General features: G+C 43.8%; 1 protein-coding gene across 1 annotated transcript in view; it reads left to right on the top strand.

The window, feature by feature from the left end:
- The window catches only part of BFSP2 (beaded filament structural protein 2), a 47063-nt gene that overhangs the window by 10169 nt on the left and 11330 nt on the right, over positions 1-25564 (top strand). Inside the window, exons 2-4 of the mRNA XM_074985489.1 lie at positions 12433-12515; positions 17291-17447; positions 23205-23366. Of these exons, the coding sequence (XP_074841590.1) occupies positions 12433-12515; positions 17291-17447; positions 23205-23366 (402 nt within the window). The remainder of the gene's footprint in view (positions 1-12432; positions 12516-17290; positions 17448-23204; positions 23367-25564) is intronic.

Genomic DNA, 25564 nt, shown 5'->3' with positions numbered 1-25564 from the left:
CTTGAACTCAGAGGCAACATTGTATCATAGTGTGATTTTTACAAAGTAACTCTTATATTTCCACAATCCCTCCTTTTGATCAAGCTACGCCTATGACCAACAATTACTGGGCTACATACATTAACTGTTCCTTTTTATTACTTTCAATCAGTGATATTTAAAACCATCAGGTTAGCACTCTGGTTAGGGGTAACCCACTGGATGGTGTGTCTAACACAGCTTTGGATACAACAAGAGATTAATTGGAAACATACAAAAATCATTACAAATTCCAAATGAGATAGTCAGAATTCCTTGAAACAACCAGTTTCATAGGCTAGGGGAACTAAATAAGCTACTTAGCCATTTCCACAAGGAACTTGGCTCTTCGTGGGGAAGGTATGCAATTTGCTCCAAGTGGCTAGCACGATTTATTACATCATTGGTATTATCAGGTATATATACACAGCACTCTGTTCCAATGAGGGCGCAGGTCCCTCCTTTTGCTGCTAGTATTATATCTAAAGCCTCATGGTTTTGGAGGGCCACCTGTCGGACCGCTCCTGCTTCTTTGGCCTGAGCCTTTAAACTTCCTCCGGTTTCATTTGCCACGATTTCAGCAACTGCTTGTAGTCTTAAGAGCCTTTTTGCATGGTGTATTTCTCCTCCAGTTGGGACAAAGGAACCACCAATAGCCTCTTCCCAGATCAAAGGGCTTGTGTTATCCACATACCGTTGGGCATCTGACAAATCTCTCCTTTTTCGCCTAAAATTACGGAGGGAATTTCATGGGAGGGATTGAAGCACACGGAATTGCAGGAAAAGCTGCGCAAGATAACAAATACCCGACCATTTAGCTGGTCCCACAGACCCAATGATGCCCTATGAAAGCTGGGAAAGGTTGGCTGCATCTATTTGACAGATAGGCATCTATAAAAAAGAGGAGTAATATCCCTCGAAGGGCACAGGATAATCTTCCTTGCGGGGAGCGGTAACATTTGCATGGCATTGAAAGATTGTATTGTTTTTCTCAGGGAGGCTGTAGGGGGAGCAAGAGATTGATTTTCGTGTTTGATCCCAGGTTGAGAAAAAATTCATATCCCCATAGCCAGTTCGCTATTCTCCAATCTTATTTGGATAGTCCCATATACCATGGGACACAATGGCCGTGTCTACATGTGCCCCAAACTTCAAAATGGCCATGCAAATGGCCATTTCGAAGTTTACTAATGAAGCGCTGAAATGCATATTCAGCCCTTTATTAGCATGCGGGCGGCAGCTGCACTTCGAAATTGACACTCCTTGCCGCCGCGCGTCTTGTCCAGACGGGGCTCCTTTTCGAAAGGACCCCACCTACTTCAAAGTCCCTCATGGGAATAATGGGACTTCGAAGTAGGTGGCATCCTTTTGAAAAGGAGCCCCGTCTGGACGAGACGCACGGCGGCGAGGCGCGTCAATTTCGAAGTGCTGCGGCCGCCTGCATGCTAATGAAGCGCTGAATATGCATTTCAGCGCTTCATTAGTAAACTTCGAAATGGCCATTTGCTTGGCCATTTCGAAGTTTGGGGCACGTGTAGACGTAGCCAATATATTGGAGACAGCTGCTCCTCCCTAAATTCAGCCCTGTCCCATTACGTACCCAGCACCAGTGGCCCTTTCCCTCCACTACACTTACCCATTTAGAAGCATTTGTTCTCACCAGTCCCCAAGTGTCATTTCTTTTCCACGTCTTTTCAAGTGGATGAGGTCCTTCGGTGAGGTCTGAGGAATTAAGAGGAATTGCCATGATGGGGACGCTAGCTCGTGAGTGAGCTGGGATGTGGCTGCAGACCCAGCAATTAGAGATATTGAGAGTCTGAGCTATCCACGCTTGCTGCTGACTAAAAGAATTGTCATTGTCACTTCGGATTCCCCAGACCTTAAGACACCAGTAGCCGAGGATTAGGTTCCACCAGGGGCACATGTTGGAGGCAAGACCTTTTCTGGTTCTGACAACCTCTCTTGAGGGAACCACACAGTCATGATTTTATGTCCACCAGGCAGCAGGCGCTAGGCTCACTATTGCTTCTTCTCAGGTCCTGTTATCTGCTTACGGTCTCCTTCTGGCAACCCTTACGGGGGCGTAGGTTGTAAGGTATTGCAGGCTGTTCCTCTGCGTCTTCTTCTGGAGCCAAAATTGGCTCTGTGGGGTCCTGAGGTGGTGCTTGGTCCACTGGTGATGGTGCTTTCTTACACTGTGAAGCATGAATCCATGCTGCAATGCTGGATAGCTTAACAGCTGTCTGGGTAATGAGCAGTACCTGGTATGGACCCTTCCACCAGGGTTCCAAGGCTTGCTGCGGTGGCTACAGCATGCAGGCAGGGGGGTAAACCCTGGGCAACAGGATCCAAGGTGGCAGAGAAATAAGCTACGGGGCAATTTTTGTCACCATGCTCTTGGGTAACGACCCCGAGAGCACAAGCAGATTGTTCATGATAGAAAAGGGTGAAAAGCTTGTAATAGTCAGGTAATCCTAAGGCAGGGGCAGAAGCTAAGCTCTGTTTAAGAGAAGTAAAGGCAGTGTTTGCTTCTGGGGACCACAGCATGGGGTCAGGCACAGAGAACCAAGTAAGCTCCTGGAGCAGTTTAGCAAGAGAAGCATACTGGGGAATCCATTGCCTGCAGAAACCTGTCATGCCTAAAAACTTTCTGACCTGGTGTGGAGAGCGAGGTTGGGGAAAGCTAAGGATGGCTTAAACCCAGGTGGGAGAGAGTGTACGGGAGCCCTGGGAAAGAAGAAAGCCAAGGTATGTGACAGAGGTTTGGCAGAGCTGCAATTTAGAGGGGGAAGCCTTATGACCCTTGTTTGCTAAGGCAGTAAGTAGCACCAACGAATCAGTTTCTGAGGCAGACAACGAAGGGGAACAGAGGAGTAAGTCATCTACATATTGGATCAATGTAGACCCTGATGGGAAAACCAGGTCAGCAAGATCTCTGGCTTGGGCTTGAGAAAAGTAAGATGGGCTCTGTGTATACCCCTGGGGAAGCATAGCCCGCGTGTATTGCTGACCCTTTTAAGAAAAGGCAAAAAGATACTGGGACTCAGGGTGAACTGGGACAGAGAATAAAGCAGAACACAAATCCACAACAGTAAAATGGGTTGCATCTGGCGGAATAGAAGTCAGTATTGTGGCTGGATTAGGGACTACTGGAAGAGTGGGTATGACAATGCGATTAAATAGTTCAGAGATCCTGAACAAACCGCCATGATTTACCGTCAGCCTTTCGAACTGGGAGTATGGGGGCGTTACAGGGGCTGGAACAGAGAACAATAATGCCTAGTTCTTTCAGTGCGGTTATAACTGAAGCAATACCAGCCTCTGCTTCAGGATTTAAAGGGTACGGAGACAGGCAAGGCAGAGGTTTGGAATCGTCTACAGTAATGCGAACAGGGTCAGTGTTTAATCGGCCCACTTCAGACGGGTGTGATGGCCATAGAGAGAACAGAACCTGTGAAATTAGGCATTCGAGGGACTGGACTAAGGGGCAACAAGGAACCAGCATGGAAAGGGAAGTTTTGGACAGCAGGGAGGCTGCAGAATCACACAGGGAAGACTGAGGAATTTATAGACAGACACCATCTGGGGAACAATAAATAGTACAGCCAAGTTTACATAGCATATCCCAACCCAGAAGATTTACAGGAGTGGAATCAGAGAGAAGGACTGCACGGTCCCCAGAGAGGGGGCCAACCTGAACTGATAAAAGTTTGGAAAGGGGAAAAGAGGTAGGGATTCCCGTAATGCTCACAGCAGAGACAGTTTTTCCAGATCAGGGAACCGCAGGTAGGTCAGTGGTACGGACTGTAGAAAAAGAAGCTCCAGTATCAACAAGGAAAGGGTGAGAAAGATCATTAATAGTCAGGACACATTCCCCAGTAGGGGATAGAGGTAATAAGGGAGCTAAAATTTCCTGAGGTTCCCCAGCATCCCGTCATTGTTGCGGCACAAAGTAGGGTTGGGGATTAGCTGACGGGACCAGCAGAGAGTTTAGCTGGTCACTGCATGGTTACTAGGTTGGCTTGGACACTTGTTCTTCTGGTGTCCAGGCTGCTTACAGTAATTACAAACCCCTGAAAGTCCAGCCCCATGCGCCGACCCCCCCGCCACCGACCACGTCCCCGGTGCTGCCTGCTCTGCCCTGAGTAGTGCTGCATTTGCAGAGCCATTAACCTTTGGGAGGACTGCTCCTCCTTTCCCTTCAAAGTGCGGTAGCAATGCTCTGCTACTGCCTGCAATTTGTCCATGGTCTCGGTCTCCCACCCGACACTTATTCGTTTTAACATGTAACCCTTCTGTTAACGCCAGATGCCTGCCAGAAGGGCTGGGTTCAACTCTTGTGGGGTTTTCCTATCCAGGATACAACCAACCGGCTCGAGCCCCCACCCAGTGGCCTGGGACAATTTCACCCCCGTGCTGGGTGCCTGTAAGGCGGTTCTCCCCCCACTTGCAAGCACAGAGTCTGAGATAGAAATGGCTTGTTTAATGACCGTAACCCTACCCCAAGGTTACAGCGACAGATGCAGTATATCTCAGCACAGAAGAGACAAAACCCCTTTTACCCAGATACCATCCCCATATGCAGTAGAACCCAATCTCTTGCTGGGGCTCTTGGCCCTTTTCCACACACACACAGTTACAGGGTGTACCCTCTGCGGTGCAGTCCCAAACTCAAAGCCCACAGATACATCACCAGGGCAATACTAGCTGTCCACTTGTCTGTAGCCTCCCCTTGCTGTCACCAGCCGTCTGCCAGTCGCCGTTGTCCGCCGCCGCTCCTACCGGCCACCCGCCAGTCGCCGTCGTCCGCTGCCGCTCCTACCAGCCGCCCGCTGGTCGCCATTGTCCGCCGCCGCTCCTACCGGCCGCCCAGCAGTCGCCGCCGCTCCTACCAGCCACCCGCTGGTCCTGCTGTTGTCTGCCAGTCCTAACCCCACTGCTTGGGACTGCCCTAAGGCAGAACCCAGTGATTTCAGTTCTGTGTGGCCTCAGCTGCCACTCTGTGATTTCAGCTCTTGGTATCTCTAGTGTGGGGTTTCACAAACACCCTAGTATCCAGCTCTATCTTTCAACAGGTGGGGAGGGTTAGTCAAGCCAGGCTTATAGCTATATGGCCAAGGCATAGGCAGGGCCAAGGCACTCAGCAAGCTGGCTCAATCCATACCCTCCCCTTCTCTCTCACAATGCTTTAAACCAGGGAGCCCTGTGTAATCAATGTCTTACACAGCTAAGGCAACTGCCCTGTCCCCCACAACAACCCAGAGCTTTGGTGAGATCTCACAACTCCCACATTGTGTCAGCTTAAATTGTGATTTTACAACTACATGTTTACAATAGACCAAATCTCATGACTTACTAGCTACCCATTAGGCTTTGCCTGAAAAGGTATCACACGTGCACACCTTTTGCATTCTCATGCAGATGACCTCTGGGAGACTCATTCCTCCCAGCCTTCAGCAGCACTGCATTCCTTCTGCCACATTCCCTACAAACATACTGCTTATAGCAGGGAGAAGGCCATCAACAAATGTATGTGCCATGGCTCCCTGTCCATTTACATCAGGCTGTTGTATTCCTGAATGTTGTAGGACAATATCCGTTAGCTGGATCTGATAGTCTCCCAGGCTCTCTCCTTGCCCTTGTTTACAGCAGCGTATGGCTGTCCAGTTTGTTTTAGGGGACCACACTTTCAAAATGGCTTCATACAGGCAGCTCCAAAGAGCCCTACACCCGTCTCTATATGCAGTATCTGGGTCAGTACTTTTCATAGTTGAATGGTGTGCCTCAGCTGGCCAGTATGCAGCACTCAACCATTTTTCATACTGACCGGTTAAGGCTAACAGTTTACACAGTTGGAGAAGCTCTGTCTCAGAGGGTTAACAGATTAACAGAAACTCCTCAGCAAATTTGATAGGATTTTCCTGCAGCTTAGGAAAACCTTTAACTATAGACAAAAGTTCCACACGGCTCCAGGGTTTATAATTCCAGACGGGCTCACTTCCTTCCATCTTAAGGACCCGTAAAGGTGCCACAACATTTTTATCAGAGTCCTTTTTCAACCTCCCATCAGATTCTCTTGTCCAGGTAGCGAGATCAGGAGAATTTTTGTGGTCTGATTTGGGTTGTCTTTTCATAACATTTTGCAGGGCTGCGAGGCCAATGAGAGTATCTTCCTCATTCTCATCACCGCTTTCATCATCAGTAGTTACTGAGGGCATTTCTTTCCCTTTACTAGGGCAGGAGTATGGTGGGAGTCGGGTTTGATCTGGATCATTACACAGAATGGGGCAAAGAGGAGCGCTTGGACTGGTGGTGGGAGAGACTGCATCCAATTGGGCTTTTAATTTATCATCAGAATTTCTAAGAGAGGTGAGCTTTGATTCCATCTATGATTTGCCTCTTCCCACCACTGCGAGAAGCAGTCTACCTCTCCTTTAGCCAATTTAGTTTTTGGGAGGACGAGTTTGTCTTTTAAGGCGTTTGCTCAGTCCTTGTCCCAAGAACCTAACAGTGGCCACTGCAATTTGGGGTTCTCCAGGGTCAGTTTAGACCATTTCTCAAGAAATCTACAAGAGTCTGGACCCTTTCTAAAATACATAAAATGAGCCGGCGTCCCGTTTGGGAACTGTTCTACCTTAGACTCTGGTTACCCATCCAGGAGGACTTCACACACCACTCACACAAGAACGAAATTTGGGCTTGTCAGAGCAGTACCTAGTGCAACACACAGAAAGGAGCCCACAGGCTACTGCCTCAATCGCCCTTGCTTTCACACCAGGGGTTATACCCAAGGTGTGGTGCGGCTGCAATTGTGCAGATTTCACTTATCCGGACCGCGGGGATGGGAACCCCTTGGTCAGCTAGTCCCCGGACGGAGACGACGCCCAGACTCAAGCACACCACAGGGAGGACGGATAGACACAGAGACAGGACAGTCCTCAGACCCGTCAAAACCTAGAAAGGATAATTACCTGATCAGGACCAGATTCCAGAAGTTAGATCCCGGGACCCCTACCAGAACAGAGTGGGAACCAATAGGTTCGATGGCGTAGACCGCGCTGCGGTTGTGCACCTTTCCGTCTCACAGAGAACCACTAGGACTAAATGTCCAGGCACCGGCTGCCACAGTCGTCCTGAAAAGCAGTCAGGGATCACACAGGCTCAGCGAAGACGTTTGCCATCTCGGTGGAACCTCCAAATTGTCAAAGTTAGACTTGAGACTCACAATTTGTCAGACCACACTGTTTATTAGCAAAGCTGCTCTGCTAATACATTCAGAAAAAGGTGAGCCCCCCACTTAGGGCTCAGGTCTCTCAATTTATACAGACAAAAGAAGGCAAGTTAATAAAGGAGAAAAGAAAAAAAAACCAAACAGACACACACACCCCACATAGCCCCTGAGACTAGTCATGTATCTTCATTTCCATTTCACCTTCACCAGTCTCTTGTTTATGACTCTCTGGTTACCTTAATTAGTTACCGTCTAGCACCTACTGCTCTGGTTCCTGCTTTCCCAGGCACACCTGGCTCCATCCAAACCCACCCTACATTCCTACACACAGCATAACTTCCCCCTCTTGAACTCAGAGGCAACATGGTATCATAGTGTGGTTTTTACAATGTAACCTTTATACTTCCACGTCACATGGTAACTCTTATACTTCCACAACAGTAACCAAATCCAAAAAACACAGGACAATCCTCCTTCTGGCATAGGTGGCTCACTGGCCCACTTGTCACTAAGGTTCCAACCCTAGTTCTACTCTAATAAATGGCCAACATTCAGAGTATCATGGGGACAGGAACATGCACTAATGGCTCGTGTCTACTTACTGGAAGATGGACGTGCTGGCAGTCAATCTTCCAGAGTTTGATTTTGCGCATCTGGTGAAGACACAGCAAAATTGACCTCTCTGGGCCCAGGCATCGACCCCTGGACCCCACACTATTATATGGAGTAAGGGGCATTGACAGGAGACTATGAAGGCTCAGTCTTCACGAGGGAAGTTAGTCATTTCTGATACATTGATTCTAGCTGTGCCTGCGTCATTGCTATAACTGCATATCTGACGTCGATTTATTTCCCTAGTATAAGCTTAGCTTACGTCAGTTGCCATTGTAAACCTTATCCAAAGCTCCCTGAAGATTGTATTCTGTGGAAAGACACCCACTATCAGTTCTGGATGAGGCCCGTTAAAGGAACTCTTTTTAAAAGGAAAAAAGCTGTGATGTGTCACTTTTACTGCTGTTACAGCTTGAGCTTCTCTAGTCCAGCATTCTAGTGACCTGACCAGTGCCGATTTCTGGACCACAGGAGGTTAATATTGTCTAGCAGCATTACCAACACTTCCACTGCCTCCTGGGCTCTTACTGGTTTCTGCAGAAATCCATGAACATAATGTAACGCAGACAGACCCAGGTTGCTGGCATCAGGGACAGAACCTGCGAGCATAGGGTCTGAAGCCCTGCACTCTACCACAGGAGCTAAAGGCCAGCTGCTTCTCAGCTGAGGCTGTAGAGCAGACACTTCACTCACCCCAGATGAGGTCTCAGTACCTTTGGATACTACAATAAGAATGACCATACTGGGTCAGATCAAAGGTTCATCTAGCCCCGTATCCTGTCTGCTGACAGTGGCCACTGCCAAGTGCTCCAGAGCCAAAGAACCAAAACAGGTGACAATCCATCTCCAGCCTCTGACAAACAGAGGCTAGGGACACCATTCCTTACCCATCCTGGCTAACAGCCGTTAATGGGCCAAACATCCATGAATTTATCTAACTGTTTTTTAGCCTTCACAGCCTCCTCTGGTAAGGAGTTCCACGGGTTGACTGTGTACTGTGTGATGAACTTCCTTTTATTAGTTTTAAACCTGTCACCCATTAACTTCATTTGGTGTCCCCCAGTTCTTACATTGAAATGAAAATTTGATTACAAGGCTGTCTGCAGAAAGCAAAGCAAAAAAGAACACCCATAAGGCAAAACCATTTATTTGTTTAAAATTCAAGAAAATGTTTTGCAGTATTCATGCATGTTTGATGGATACAGTAAAAATTCAATGTAGTTAAAATGTCGTCCAAAATTCTTCAAAAGAAATCCAAACACCAAAGCATAACAATACATGACAGAGTAAGTGTCCCAGAAAGGGAGAAATTCTGGCTATGGACAAAGATTGTCAGGGACAAGTAAGCTGACCCTGCCCTTCTTCCTCCCCTCAGATCATGGACAAAATAATGGGGCTCATAGGGCCTATCTGTGTCACACCCTTTCTCTGCAAAAGCTTGTCACCAAACCCCCTGAGGTTCTTCTTGCAAATCTGCCATGTCCTCACTGAGCTGCTCTTTCATATAGATGGACTGACTGACTGGAGGGGAGGGTGTATGTGTAAGGCCAGTGGAAGTGAGGTTAGATTGCTGAAGAACAGGGAAGAGAAAGACGAGGGGTTGAGAGGCGAATGGAGGATGAGAGCAGATTTTTAATATTGCATAACTTTACAGCGGTCAGGAGCAACCCCTGCCCCCAGGCTTTACCGACATGTTCTATTTCCCACTTAAGTCCTATGGCAAGAAAATTGAGTAAGTATTTAGATCAACTTTAGTCTCCAATATCTTTAATTATGTAAATCTAAAGGTTTTGAATTTTGATTGACTATTTCATTGTGCATTTTTCAAGGTTTAAATGTGTTAGCCCAGAGGACAATGGAGGGGGGTAACTAGTGGTGTTCCCCAAGGGTCAGTCCTGGGACCGATCCTGATCAACTTGTTCATCAATGATCGAGAGAAAGGGGTAAGCAGTGAGGTGGCAAAGTTTGCAGATGATACCAAGCTGTTCAGGAGAGTCAAAACCAAAGTAGATTGTGAAGAACTTCAAAAAGATCTCAGCAAACTGAGGGACTGGGCAGCAAAATGGCAAATGAAATTTAATGTGGGTAAGTGTAAGGTAATGCACATTGGGAAAAACAACCCCAATTATACATGCAATGTGATGGCGGCAAATTTAGCTACAAACAGATCAGGAAAGGGATCTTGGAATTATAGTGGATAGTTCTCTGAAAACATCCAGGCAGTGTGCAGCGGCAGTCAGTAAAGCAAAGAGGATGATGTTAGGAATTATTAATAAAGGGATAGAGAATAAGACAAAGAATATCATGCTTCCCCTATATAAAACTATGGTACGCCCACATCTTGAGTACTGCATGCAGATGTGGTCTCCTCACCTCAAAAAAAACTATACTGGCGTTAGAAAAAGTTCAGAAAAGGGCAACTAAAATGAGTAAGGGTTTGGAAAGGGTCCCATATGAGGAGAGGCTAGAGAGACTGGGACTTTTCAGTCTGGAAAAGAGGCGATTGAGGGGCGATATGATAGAGGTATGTAAAGTCATGAATGGTGTGGAGAAAGTGAATATTGAAAATGTATTTACTTGTTCCCATAGTATAAGAACTAGAGGACACCAAATGAAATTAATAGGTAGTAGGTTCAAAACTAATAAAAGAAAATTTTTTCTTCACACAGAGCACAGTCAACCTGTGGAACTCCTTGCCAGAGGAGGCTGTGAAGGCCAGGACTCTAACAGAGTTTAAAAAAGAGCTTGATAAATTTTTGGAGGTTAGGTCCATAAATGGCTATTAGCCAAGGGTAAAGTATGGTGCACCCCTAGCCTTTAGTCAAAGGCTGGAGACAGATGGCAGGAGACAAATCGCTTGATCATTGTCTTCGGTTCACCTCCTCTGGGGCACCTGGCACTGAGCACTGTTGGCAGACAGGATACTGGGCTGGATGGACCTTTGGTCTGACCCAGTATGGCCATTCTTATGTTCTTATTTAGCTTCTGCCTATCACCTTCTGGTCATGCTTAAGGGTCATTTTTCATTAACTCAAATGTTATGGGTTTCTAAAATGTCTTAGGAGATGGGTAATAAGACACCTACCCAGAAGATACATGTAAGCTAGAGTACAAGACCGCCTGAGCATTAACATCTGATTTAATTGCCTACCAAGTCCCACCCGCATTTATTGCATACAGTTGGATACTGTACAGAAATCCCTAGTATTTATAACACTGAATTTCACTCAACCCTATGGTAATAAAAGTATCCAGGATTTACAGTATGTTAATTCAGTTCAAACTTTTGGGTGTAAACATTATGCAAAAGTTAGAGTTATTACAGTAATTTGTTGGTAGGTACATTTATTTTTCATTACAAGCAACAATAAATGTTCATTCTGGATTTATCTTTACTTCTGTGTTCCGTAAGTAGCACAGGGTGACAGAATAAAGTATTCTTGAACATTAAGAATTACACCTGCCAATTCACTTAGTGCTATCTGCAGCTCTCTGCTCATGTTAAGTAGTTTTTTGCCATATAAGCAAGAGTATTTGCAGAGTAAGGTACTATACGCTGTGGCAACAGCCAGCAACCCCGGCACAGGTTCAAAGAGTGGCACTCGAGCTGATTTTCATCGGTATGTGAGGCAGGAGCTCAGCCCCACTCCTCTCCTCCCTTGCAGCTGGGAGCTTGCTCAAAGCCATGTCGCCTCTGGATTAACACAAGACCAGCTAACACTACCAACCACCACCTAAACGTTAAAGCTCTGCATCTTAATTTATGTATCAATGAAGCTGTTGTAAGTAGGACTATTAGGGAATTTAAAAAGTACCACCAGCACTTGGATGGTACACAGAGGTCAAAAGGTCAAGTTTCAGCACTCGGCCTTGGAAAGGTTGCTGACCCCTGCTCTATGGCATACCAAACTCTTCAGGGAACTTCACAGCCACTTGGCTTTGCAAACATTTGGGTATTTTTATTCACAAAGAATATTTGAGGAAAGCAGTACACTATGGGTTAATAGCTAAAATATGGAATTGTACTGGAAGTCCTCTCTTGGCCACTTCGAAAAGCTCTTTCCAGTCCAAAAGTAGTTTTGTTTAACAGTTACACATGTTCATGGATAGATTGTGTGAAAAGAAAAAAAGGACTTATTTATGAACCCCATGCTACACAATCAGGGAAATGAAATATTATTACAGGATTTAGTCATGTTATATGTATAGCAAATACTCACTGGATGAGATTAGCTACTGAGCAGACAGTCCTGCACAGGGCCCATGTACCACTTATGTCACACTTCTGCATAAGACTTGTACTGGGTCCTCTGCACAGCTGTGAACTTCATCCACGGTGACCAGTTTGCAAACAAGAAGCTACAATACAATTTATTTTCACAACTAGTTGAATAATTGTGAACAATGAAGAAAAATTACATCGTGGATAATTTATAAACAAATGCACGCTACAATGATGGAATAGACCAAAGGTTAAATTACTTTCAGAATCTAAAATTATGCATTTGCTCACAAAATAAACTGGACTTAGCATACTTAATTGCTCTTCCTCTGTTGTGTCATTATTCTAGGTGGGTGATGCAGTCCTAGAAAATGCTCGTCTTATGTTGCAAATGGAGAATATTCAAGCCTGCGCTGAAGATTTTAAAGACAGGTAGCTTTCCTGAGGCAACACTATGGAGGATTTCTTTGACACTTATCACACTGAACATGAAACTGAATGTTCATATTAGAGATAAAATGTGTCTTGTGGTTACCGCAGAGACCTGACTCACTTTTGGACCTTATCTCACAGTCTTATTATGAAAGTAAATTAAGGTTGTAATGAATTTTGAGACCCTCAGATAATAATTTACACTCAAATCAACCTCCAGGCCCCAGTGGGCCAACTGGTTCCACCCCTGGCCCTGAACCCTGTGCCCACAGGCCCAGCCTGTTGGGGCAAGAGTAGTCTCAGCCAACTCTGGTCTCCACCTTGGCCCCCTTTTCTTTATCTGTCCATCTCGCCCACCTCATCCCCCCCAAGAGCTGCAGCTCCACTCCTGGCCCAGCTGAGGAGGAGGGACACATGTAGATAGGAGTAAGGGGAGATTCAAGGTAAAAATTCTCAGGACTGCCGGTTTACAGTATGTAAGCCTCAGTTGAAAGTGTCCCTTTGAATCGCACTTACTACCCCACTCTATATTAGGCTTGAGTCTTCTAACCATTATTCATATTCAAACTGTTTACATAAGCAAGTCTTTTCCAAGACCAAACATTTATACTCTGGATGTATTTCATATTAACTTATCTTCACCACTCAATGATTTGATCTTTCCCTAAATTCCTCTTTTTTAAGTATCAGAGAGGTAGCCGTGTTAGTCTGTAGCTTCGAGAACAACAAGAAGACTTGTGGCACCTCATAGACATCTCCATCATCTGGACCCATGGGAAGGAGCTTCTTGAAGAGTTCCACTGTGATTTCAACAGTTTCCACCCCACCTTCCACCTTCGTCTGGACCAGTCCACACAAGAAATTCACTTCCTAGTCTATTTTAAATAGTTACGTGTAATGACATCAAAAATGCATTATGTTCTTGGCCTTCTCTTCAAATGTTTGCCAAAAAGGGAAACATTTGACCAGCTAATCTCTTTCAAATGCAGTCAATCAATTTCATAATAAGTGGAAAAAAAAATATTGCCAATTGACTTTCATTAACAGTTCCAATAACGATGAAAATGTTTTGTGTTGTATCTCATTGAATCAAATACATGAATATTAAAAATACCCACTAGTTCTCACTGGGGTCATCTACTTGTTTCCCCAGCTGTTGAATTCAAGGGAAAGGAGAGAGAGCACACCAAGAAAGGGAGGGGAGAATTTTTTTTTTTTTTTTTTTTTTTTTTTTTTTTTTAAAAGGAAGCTGCCTCTGTTCACACCTGTATCAGCAATTTCAACTGCCAAAACTGGCTGGGTTCCATACTGCAGCATCCCAGAACCAACCATCTGTGCATTGAATAAGTCTTTTAACACATCCAAGCCAATGACGCAGCACCATTTACAATGCAAGATTTGTATGAAAAAAGAAACAATTTACAGTAGTATAAACAAAGAAAAATATACAAATAAAGAAAATCTCCACAGAGCTCAAAGGGGAAAAACAGCTGTATTTTATAGGCACTTCAGTAGCGGCTTTTTCTGGAAGGGGTGGGGAGGACGACAAAACAATTATTCAACCCACACAGACTCAACCAAACAGGCAGGTACCACCTGTTTTTTATATTTTCACTATAAATGATAGCATAACTAGAGGTGCTTGTAGGAGCATTAAATGTTATATTTTTGAACAGAGAAACAAGAAAAATAGGAAGCTCATGTACATAAGGCCTGGGGTGGTGACAGTTAACTCCAAGTAAATAGCAAGACTTCCCACTTACTTCATGACTGTGACTGGCCCTTATGATATCTATCACAAGGAACAACAAACCAAGCCTTCCTTCAAATGTTTACCAAACAGTAATGGTAATATCTGGGGCTCATATAGTGTTTTTCGTCCTTAGTTCTCACAGCACCTTACAAAAGTGAGTGCCTGTAACTATCCCCATTTTATAGATGTGAAAGCAGAAAGACTAAAAGGAAAAGCCCCCAAAGATCACTTCATATGAAAATGTTAAATCCAGGAAAAAACCCAGGACTCAAAATTCCCGTTCCAGAACTCTACACACTAGATTGTGCTGTCTTTCAAACTGCTAATTTGTTTCTTGTCATAATTTGCCTTTTAATAAAGCAACGCATGATGGTTTTGGAGAGTACAAAGAAACAGAATGGGTGAGGGCTATCTTCTGTGCCACACCAGTAAAGATAGTGTAACATTTTGGAGACTACCTAGACCAGTAAAAGATCCTGCTCCTACCTCCCCTATAACCTTGGGGGTCTCTGTGGCATGCAGCTGTGGTTCAGACCCCTAACATGAGTAACTAGCCTACAAGCACAAGGTCACTCCCTTTGCAGATTGATGCCGACAGCAACTTCCAGTCCAAACCCTCCCCTTAATATATCTTCTCCAGAGCATCACAAAGGCATTTTTTCTTTGATCCTCTGGAATTTGCCATGAAAACTAGCTGAATCAATAGAAGAGAAAAAGCTGACTTTAATGCTGTTGAGTAATCTTCAATTTTAGAAAAGAAATAGGCATCCTTATAAATAACCTGGTTCAACTTTCAATTAACCTACACAAAAGTACAGTCTCCCTTTTTTTTTTTTTGAACTAGCATAGCTGGTGCAGTTCACAGACTGTGACTTTCTATTATTACATTATTACATTCCAACATCTCTTCTATCATTTATTTCACAAGCTGATACAATGTTACAGCACAAATCTCTCTAATTATATCTCTCTCTCATACCAATTCTGTTTCTTTTGTCCATGCATATGGATCTATCCCACTATCTTAAGCTACTGCCTGCAGATGACCTGCCTGGATCCAGGATTCCTCATTCCCAATTTGTTCCTCAGGGACAAAGATATTGTTGCAACCTCAACACATTAGACACACAATCACCCAACTTCTATACAATGTCATAGGTCTGGCCCCCATAATTCAGAGCTACAACTGGTACTAATCCTTTCCCTGCAATGAATGTAGGATTCCTTTCAATTCCTCTCAGCAAGATTAAGCAGTAAGACTCTCACCCTATTGGCCTCCTCCCCTTTTAAAAAAAATACAAGTTAAAATGGTTTCTATATTTGGATGCGGTTTGATGGAACACATTTTTTTCCTCACATTCACCATACTGATTATCAAAAGTTTTATAATTTCTCGTATGTCTAATGGTATTCTACCACTATTTCTTTTTCGATGGAATAGCTGCTCCTTATCTCTGCAGCAGCTCTTTATAATAAACGTGCAGTAGATTTACACCTATATGACTGTTAGTGGTAAGCATTAATTGCTGACATCACTAACAAAAATACCTTGATTAGAATATTTAGTAGTCCCATTTTGAACTTCAGCTTCCGTGTAGCCAACGCGCAGGATAGCTGAACCACTTCCTGCTACCAACTTCATCCTGTACTTAGAAGTCAAACAATTTAGAGTCTAATATTTCATGATATGTTGGCTCTAATGTGGTAACTTGCAATCTAACATCCAGCGAGGTCCACATTTCTATCCATTATTAAACAGACAGGTATTCTCCTATAGCAGTCGCCTGCTCTCTAATGTTACTCAGGTCTATTCTCTTGACTCTTCAAGAGCCATCCCCCAATCTACAACTTTCTGTTTAAAGCCACAGTATTAGCATTCTTAGTCATGGACCACCTTTCTATATGTCCCACTTCACCACACCTGCTGTGAACAGGATTACCATCACAAACTACTGGTGGTGACCTGACCCATTTCAGCTCCCTTTGGCCTGCATCTGTATTCCTCAGGTGCCAAGACTCCTGCTTCAAACCCAGTCTCATGTCAAATTTCCCTCTATACTAGACTCAAAATTGAGGAAATTCTCCTACCAATAATAAGCTACATAGTTACTAAGTCATTAATTTTTGCAAGTTTGTACATGCTACTCTTCTGTAATTTGCATAGTTAATACCAAATGCATCCTTAACAAGAAAAAAAGAAAATAAATTACTCAACAGTGTACTGGGTCACTTCAGAGGAGAATGAATTTGTCCTCTCCTTGGTTATAAGTCCAACTCTACTTTTGTTGTCCTTTGCCTAACCTCAGTGTGTGGTGTTCCTTAGATTTGATATTTCCGTGGCTGTAGTTCTGTTCACCAAGCAGTTTTTCCACCTAGTGGCTCTCTCTTGGCCATTGGATGCCTTTGAATTGCATGCCTTCAGCCACTGTTCATTTACTTTTGGTCCTTTGTGGTTGTGCATCATTTACTGTTTTCAGAATCTATTTTCATTCAACACAGCTTTTTGATCAATTCCCTTTATCAAGGGAGAAGGGCAAAAAGGAAATGTAATTGGTGAAACTTTCTCTTTCTCGTACCTCAGTAGATTTTATTTTCTTCTACTTCCCTTCTTTAATAATATCTGCTAACACACTCAGTTCTATTTTTTTCTGCTTTTCCAGATCTGAAAAACTTTCCTCTTTTCCTTCTGACTCCCCTACTTTTATTCTCCTGTTCTTTTTTCAAATCACCTCCTCTCTTACCCCAGCTTTAATTTAGTCACTAACAGCACCACAAATCTTCTCCTTTCCTTCTTCTCTCTAACAGCTCTTTCCAAACACCTCCCCAGGCTCAAGCTACTTTCACACAGGCTATTCTCCTCTGAGGGTAGCATTCCACACTGCTGCCTCACAGCTGCTGGCCCCAGTAACATCTCAATACCTTAAAACTAAAGCAGGTGCTGATGCGGGGGCCAGGATTCCTACAGTATCATTTACTAAACGTGAGTTTGCCCACATAATGCTTACTATGTTTCTCTCTGCAGATATGAAAATGAGCAGCCATTCAGAAAGGCAGTGGAAGATGAAATTAATTCCCTATATAAAGTGATTGATGATGCTAATTTAACTAAAATGGATCTGGAGCGTCAGATTGAAAGCATGAAAGAAGAATTAGGCATGCTGTCAAAGAATCATGAAGACGTAAGTAATCACTGGGTGTAATGCATAGTAAGGGTCTTATTTCACCTGACTTAAACAGACACAATCTTAACCAGAAGCAGGGGTTCTGGAAGCTGTTTAACTCAACTTGAAACCACTTTAAGATAGGGAGTGCTACAGAACCCCTTGCATCCCTAGCTCTAGCACCTATGACCAGAATCAAAAAAGCTAAACTTCCTCAACCATAAATGGCATCATCTATCTTCAAGTTGTCCCTCTTCTCTCTCTGGCTGTGTCTACACTACGAGATAAATTCAAATGTAAGGCAATTAGCTCGATATTACCACTTGGCTGTCTTCACTGTAAATACCATTAGCTCGATTTAGGGAGCACTAACATCGAGATTACAATGTCGCAGTTACCTGACAGGTGTAGCATTAAGCTCGAATTCAGAAGTTTGATTAAAGGCCAGTATGGAAGTGTCACATCTTCAAATTGAATTTATTAGCCTCCAGAGGTTTCCTGTATGTAACCCACAAAGCTATGTGCTGCACCCAAGCTGCAGGGACTTGGGAAACTGACAGCTTCCAGCTCCCCGCTCCAGCAAAACCTCAATTTAGTGGACTTCAGAAACAATGGACATCCCCTGTTGTTCTTGAAGTCTGCTAAATAGGGGTCAATATCATCTTAAAACTCCCTCCCGCCCTACTCACATCCAAAAATTAAGGGACTTGCTGCAGCCATCCCATTTGCCGGAGCCGTCACGCATGTGGTGGCCCCTGCAGCTGCCCACAGCAAAACAGCTCCAGCCATGCAGGGGCCAGACACTCCACGTCCAGGCTGCTTCTGCTGTACGGGGCCAGACCCCCCCTGCCCCTAGGTCAGGTAGCTCCTGCCGCGGCAGGTGCAGGCAGCTCTGGCCAAAACAGGGCCTGGCACCCGGCGGCCAAGCAGCTCCTGCCACGAGAGGTGTAGGTGGCTCTGGCTGCATGGGGCCAGGCACACCATGGCAGGTGCCCAGCCTGCAGGCACCTTGGCCTCCTCACCAAGCGTCCCCAGCCAGCAGGCTCCAGAAGCTCTTCCAAAAGCACTGGTGAGTGAGACAGGGATTTAGGTTTTTTTTGGAAGTGGGGGCTGTTTTGGGGGTGAAGTTGGGGTGGGACTGGGGGTGCCTGTAGGGCAGGGGAGTAAACCCTCACATTTAACAGACTATTGGGAAGAAGGGATAGCCCTTTCCCGCTATTAGCCCTTTAAATGGAGGGTTTATTGTACTAGCGGGAGCCGGGAAACTCACCAGGGCTGCTGCACTGTCAATTTCCCGGGTCCCCCAAGGTTTGGGACTGGGACACTGGCAGCACTGCTGCACCCAGCTCCTGGCTCAGAGTGCAGGGATGAGGGAACTGGTAGATAGGTTCCCACGACGCACTGCTGCAACAGTTGATGTTTGGTGATTTCAGTGTGGAAGCAATGGGTCAAATTTGCTGGGAGCCTGCGGGAAGTGAGGATACTCTAAATTGAATTAAAAAATAAAAGGCATTGTAAAAATCAGTTTTAATAAATTCAAGTTTATCTGGTAGTGCAGACGTAGCCTCTCTCTGCCCTGCCCTGCCCCGGCTTTCTTAGCTTACAAGCTTCATCGTTCTAGTCCTTAAAAAAAAAAAAAAAAGTTTTCCACACACACTTTTTACATTTCTGACGTGATAAATAAAACTTAATTCAGTGTCAAAAAGAGTGAAAGCAGCAGAACACGGTGACCACACAACATGATTTATGAGGCTGGGCCTTCGTTAAGTGTAAAATTCCCAGTGTTGCAAGACTTGATGCTCCTCTCTCTCACACTAGCATAAATAACAATTAATTCCACTAAGAAGAGACTCCGACCCCATGGAATCTTTAAGCCAAACTTCTGAAACAACTTAAGTAACTTTACATTAAATAAACCCTACTTAGCAAGACACTTTAGTCGCAAGACTCTCAATTTCTCCGTCAATTCTGAGGAACAAATCAACGTAGCGCGTCAAAATGACATGAGAAAATAGACTAACCAAGGACTCGGTTTTGCAACTGTTACTCACATTCATTGACTTATGCAGAAATTGCACTAAACGAGGATTAGTCACAGGAGTAAAGACTTCAGCATCCAATTCCAAGCAAACCTCTTCAGTGACAGAAGACAGGGTTACCGCAAGGCCTATTCAAGGGTTCTTGGAACAGAGCAGGAAGCAATGGTGACTCAAGAAAGTCAGAATTCAGTACCTGCTTTCTCCTTGCTCCACTAGGCAAGTACGATGGACCAGCCAGGTACCTGATTGTAGATTGCTTCTTAATCTACATTGGCACAGATTTGCCAAGCCAAGGCTCTACCTACTACCTGTCTGTCTTCCTTCTCCCCATCTAGGTGTGTGGCAGGAAAGGAAGGAAGTAGTGGCTCTGGAGCAACTCTTCTCCCTTTGAGCCCAGAATGACAATGAGGGTAGCTCATGGAAAGGAGTAATAATGCAACATATGCACCGTTATTTATCAGTGCAGGAACATAAGACAGTTCACAACCAAACCCAGAATAAGTAGCTGATCTTCAGCAATTTCCTGTGATGGTATTTCCATGTAAACAGAATGAATACACTAACGGGGCACGTTTTCAAAGGAGCCTCAAACCAGCCTCCATTTTTGCACATACCCTTGCCCACATATATTCTCACCAGCACCACCACTTCAACATGGTATTATTTAAAGACCAATTCTCAGGCACTGTTACACTGTACTAGCAATACATGCAAATGGTATATGTAAATAGTGTGGTGTAATAGTGACGACAATTCAGGCCTACATGTGCGAATCTTATTGTTTGTGTGTCAATAAACCTACAGGACTAAGTAAGAGGGTCAGAAGTATTTGCACAAATGTTTGCGCACATTTACAGAAGAGGTGACCTAAGTCTGGCCTGCAGAAAATACAGTAAGTTATTTTGTATCAGGGCACCAGGAGGTTGCTGGATATGCAAATATTACAGTTGATTGAGAGTAGCTGTGGGGAGAGAGAGGCAGGGGCTTTGAGACCTTCTGAATAAGAAAGTTCAGCTCCTCTGCCCCCAGCTCAACCGCTGCTCTCTTTCCCTTTCAGTGAGGACAGTGGAGCCATTTGCCAGGCTTGCACATGGCCACATGGCACGGGGCTCGTTGCTCCCCATGTGGTGCAGGGCTCACGGTTTGCTGTGCGGCTCATGGATGGCAGCTTGCTGACTGTTGTGTGGGGCTCGCAGCTCGCTGCACAAATAGTCAATCGCCAAGGGGCACGGGAGCACGGCTCACTGGTTGCCATGTGGGGCTCACGGCTCACCGATTGCCGTAGGGCTTGCCAACCGCTGCGGGGTGCGAGAAGCCACTGACAGCCACTCTGCAGCCAACTGGACACCAGGCGCCTGTGAGCACCCCAGCTAGTGGTGGGAGGAGCAGCCGCAGGTCAGCAGGACTCACCTGGCAGCTCGGAGCAGAGAGCTACTTGTTCCCTCTCTAACAGCCATGTCCCTGGCAGTAAAGCTGCTCAGCCGGGGGGCGGGGGGGTGGAAGAGGAGCACAGCACCCCAGGACTAGCTGAGAAAAAAAAAAGCGGGGGGAAGCCGTGGCATGGCTCAGGGTTTGCCGGCATTGTGCTGGTTAGCCGAGAGTTCCAGTTGATCAAATACTGTATAAACAAGAGTTTGCTGTAATGGGCTTGTTAACAGCCATAGAAACAGTTATCCCTCAAGCAGTGATGAATAAACACATTTCCAAGAAATTCTATTGCTTTCATAAGCCAATCTCACATCCAAGAAGCATGAAGATCCCCTGAACTGAGACACAGTATATTTTATACTAGAAGTGATTCAAAAAATTAATTGCAATTAATGATGCTGTTAAATTAAAAAAAGCATTCCATTTATTTAAATATGTTGGATGTTTTCTACATTTTCAAATATTGATTTCAATATACAGCATATATTTTATTACAAATATTTGCAATGAAAACACAAAAATAGCTTTTTAATTCATCTAATACAACTATTGGCATAATCACATTATCATGAAAGTTGAACTTACAAATGTAGATATATTAAAAAATTCCATTCAAAAATACAACAGTGTAAAACCTTAGAGCACACAAGTCCACTTGAGCCTACTTCTTGTTCAGCCAAATACTCAGACAAGTTTGGTTTACAGTTTGCAGGAGATAATGCTGCCTGCTTCTTGGTTACATCACCTGAAAGCGAGAGTGAGAACAGCCATACACATGGCATTGTTGGTTCTGGCTGCAAGCTGTAAAGACTCATTTTCCTTCATGCTTCAACCGTTATGCCAGAGGACATGCTGATAACTTGAATCATTAGTGAACAGAACAAAGCAGTGCAGACCAAGAGATGTTCACTTTTGTCATCTTAATCTGATGCCATCAGCAGAAGGCTGATGTTTTGGTTTTGGTGTTGCAGATTCTGCATTTGCTGCATTACGGTGTTGCTCTTTTAAGTCTTCCGAAAGCAAGCTCCACACCTCATCCCTCTCAGATTTTGGAAGGAACATCAGATTTTTAAATCTGGGGTTAAGTGCTGTAGCTATCTTTAGACATCTCACATCAGTACTTATTTGCATTTTGACAAATCTGTGACTGATTATTTATTTTTAAAATGAATATGGTGGGTCATCAACAGAGATGCTATAACATGAAGGATATGGCAGAATGTGAGTAAAATAGAGCAGGAGACATACAATTCTCTCTCCAAGGAGTTCAGTCATAAATTTAGTTAATGCACTACATTTTTAAACAAGCATCATCAGCATACAAGCATGCTATCTGAAATGGTGGCGGAAATATTAAGGGGTATATGAATGTTTAGCATATTTTCTTGTAAACAGATTGCAGTACTGGCTATAAAAGTGTCATGTGTGTTGTGGCAGATGACATGGAAAATAAGAAAAGGGAAGCATTAGCTCCCATAAATGTAAACAAACATGTTTTTCTTAGTGACTGGTTGAACAAGAAATAGGACTGAGTAGACTTTTGTAGGCTCTAAAGCTTTATGTAGCTTAAATTTGACTGCAGGTATGTATTAAAACATATGTAAGTTGCATTTTCACAAAAGATATTGCACTATAGTACTTGTGTGATCTGAATTGAAAAATACTGGTTTTTTATCATTTTTACCATTCAAATGTTTGCAAAAATCATGAATATAAAATGAACACTATACTCTGTATTGAAATTGAAATCAATATATTAAAAATGTAGAAGAACATCTATAAATATTTAATAGCTTTCAACTGGTATTCTATTGTTTAACAGTGATTAAAATTAGGATTACTCCCAATTAACTTTTGAGTTAATCATGCGAGTTAAATGTGATTAATCAAATAGCCCTAATTTATACATACAAACAAATGTTCATACAATTGATTAGTTGGAATATCCCCTCCAGAGAGCAGGACAGACAACGGTCTTGCTTCTCCACTGCCTTGCATTTTAGACAATCATTTAGTTCTGGTCAAAGAATATGGTCAAACACTACTAAAAAATAATGATATACATGTTTGCAGTGTGAACGTAAAATGTTATGACCAAAAAAAATGTGCAAGGTAATTAAGGATCAGATCTTATGAATAGCTTGCAATGGCCACATGAAGAGAGAAATTTTAAAGAATGGCTTTATGAATATATTTGCATTACATGGTACAAAGACGACTGCATTGCACATGCTCCTTGGTATCCTCTAAAACTGGAATTGACATCTGCGCGACCCTTTTTCTGAGGTTTCATGGCTTTTTTCCCCAGGATGTGAAGATGTTATACAATCAACTTGCTGGCTTTCAGCTGGAAGAACTGGAAGCTCCTACTGGAATTGGTCTGGATGACATACTGGAAAAAATTAAAATTCACTGGGAGAAGGATATCGAGAAAAATCGTGTTGAGACAAGTGTCTTGCTTCATGCCAAGGTAGGCACCTACAGCATTCTCTGTAGCTGTCTCCAACAACAAGGGATATTACAACGTGTGGCGAAGTGTGGTGTGTGAGGATTTTATTCCTATGGTTAGCGGGCAGGCGTTCCCCGAGACCTTGTGGTTCCCTGCAGTTTCCCTGTTTCACTAGGTAGCATTGGTGCATAGTGGTAATATGAGGTCTCAGGTGACACCTTTGTTACCTGGGAAACAGGACAGGGACTTGGCCAGTTTAAATTGGAACTGGGAGTTGGAAAGCAGTTAGCTGGAGCGAGGGGACAGAGACAAGAAGGGGTGGGGAGGGGGGCAAGGCCCTGGCTCGGGAGTCCCCCTCAGGGTCACCTCATCCCAAAATGGATTGGACTGACTGTTTCCGGTTGCTGTGCTGACACTTCTGTTCTATGCTGTGTCCCTGCCGCCTAATAAACCTTCTTTTCTATTTGCTGAGCAAGAGTCACACCTGACTGCAGATGGGATGCAGTCCCTGGAGACCCCCAAGCTCCATGAAACAACTGAAGAAAGATATATTTTTCTATCCCATGGGATAATCATTAAAATACTTTTTCTTGAAACAGAATGACAACAAGGATCCCACAAACCATGAATCCAGCTTCATCCCAAGAAGCATTTATTCAGATCCACTGATTTCATTAGGGAGCACAGATGTAACTCAGAGAGGAAACCATCCCTAATTATACCCATTTTAAAACATCAGTGCTTTAAACTTACAAAATAAGGGAGTCTATCCACATTTTTGCTTTCCTATCATTTCTAATGTAGAGACACTAAAGCAGAAAATTAGTTCTCTGCAGGATTCAAGAGTGAAATCTTTTGTCAAAAGACACATTGTCTTTCTATTTTGCTTAGGTGGAAAAAATAAAAAGGTAAAGTTTAAGGGAAAAAACACATATATGGCAAATACACATAGGCTAGCGCCCAGTGTCCTAGCAAACAAGGATTTTACTGATGTCAGTTAGGGATGGCCATAACTGTGCAACATGATTTTATGTAACAGGACAGCAATTTATACATATGGAGAGGAATCTTGTCCCCTAGGTTTGGCTTTATCTTCATCCTGCTTAACGCTGTCTATTTTGCCATCCCACCCTCTTCTTCTGCTTTATTTTCCATGTCTCAGTATGCAGCCATTCTGAATACAGTGCAACCAAGATCACTGAAATGTATACTTCCAAAAGACATCATCATTTTCTCTCTATCCATGTATACAGAAACAAGCCCCTTCTGGAGCTCTATGCGATACTGTTTACTTTAGCAGAGGTAGGGAGACTGAGCAGTAATTTGTAAAGCAGTGTCTCAGTTCCGGGCACTAGAATAGACAATCCCGATCCTTTCCAGTGCTACATTTTTATGATTCCATCGGTCTGTAGTATAAATATTACCATTAAAAGTTCTCACTCATACTTTGTAAAAGGACATTCTAATGCAGCTTTTCCTCTACTAAGATGAAACCTTATTTGAAGGGGTGGAGTTGGGGGAAACTATCACCTTATGTAGGCGGTTTTTTTTCCAGCTTTGCAGTATCAAGATCAAGAAATAATCCTCAACAATCATCTCCAGTGACTAGCAAACCAGAGCACAGTCCAGCAAAAAATCACTTTTACAGCCATGCTGCAGAAATACTTAGAAAATACACAGTCACCATAAGATCAAAACAAAAAAGCAGTCCAGTAGCACTTTCAAGACTAACAAACTAATTTATTAGGTGAGCTTTTGTGGGACAGACCGACTTCTTCAGACCATAGCCATACCAGAACAGACTCAATATTTAAGGCACAGAGAACCAAAAAATAGTGATCAATGTGGACAAATCAGAAAAAAAAAAAAAAAAAGATCAAAGGTGAGCAAACCAGAGAGTAGAGGTGCAGAAGGGGGAGTCAAGAATTACATGAAGCCAAGTATGCAAATGACATTATAGGGGCTCGTTTGCATACTTGGCTTAATCTAATGAACCCCTATAGTGTCATTTGCATAGTTGGCTTCATCTAATTCTTGACTCCCCCTTCCACGCCTCTACTCTCTGGTTTGCTCACCTTGATCTTTTTTTTTTTCTGATTTGTCCACCTTGATTACTATTTTTGGTACTCTGAGCCTTAAATAATCGAGTCTGTTCTGGTATCAAAACAAAAACGCAGTCAAGTAGCACTTTAAAGACTAGCAAAATAGTTTATTAGGTG

The sequence above is a fragment of the Carettochelys insculpta genome, chromosome 2 (genome assembly GCF_033958435.1).
Source record: "Carettochelys insculpta isolate YL-2023 chromosome 2, ASM3395843v1, whole genome shotgun sequence".
Lineage (NCBI taxonomy): Eukaryota > Metazoa > Chordata > Testudines > Carettochelyidae > Carettochelys > Carettochelys insculpta.
This window is presented reverse-complemented; position numbering and strand designations above follow the sequence as displayed.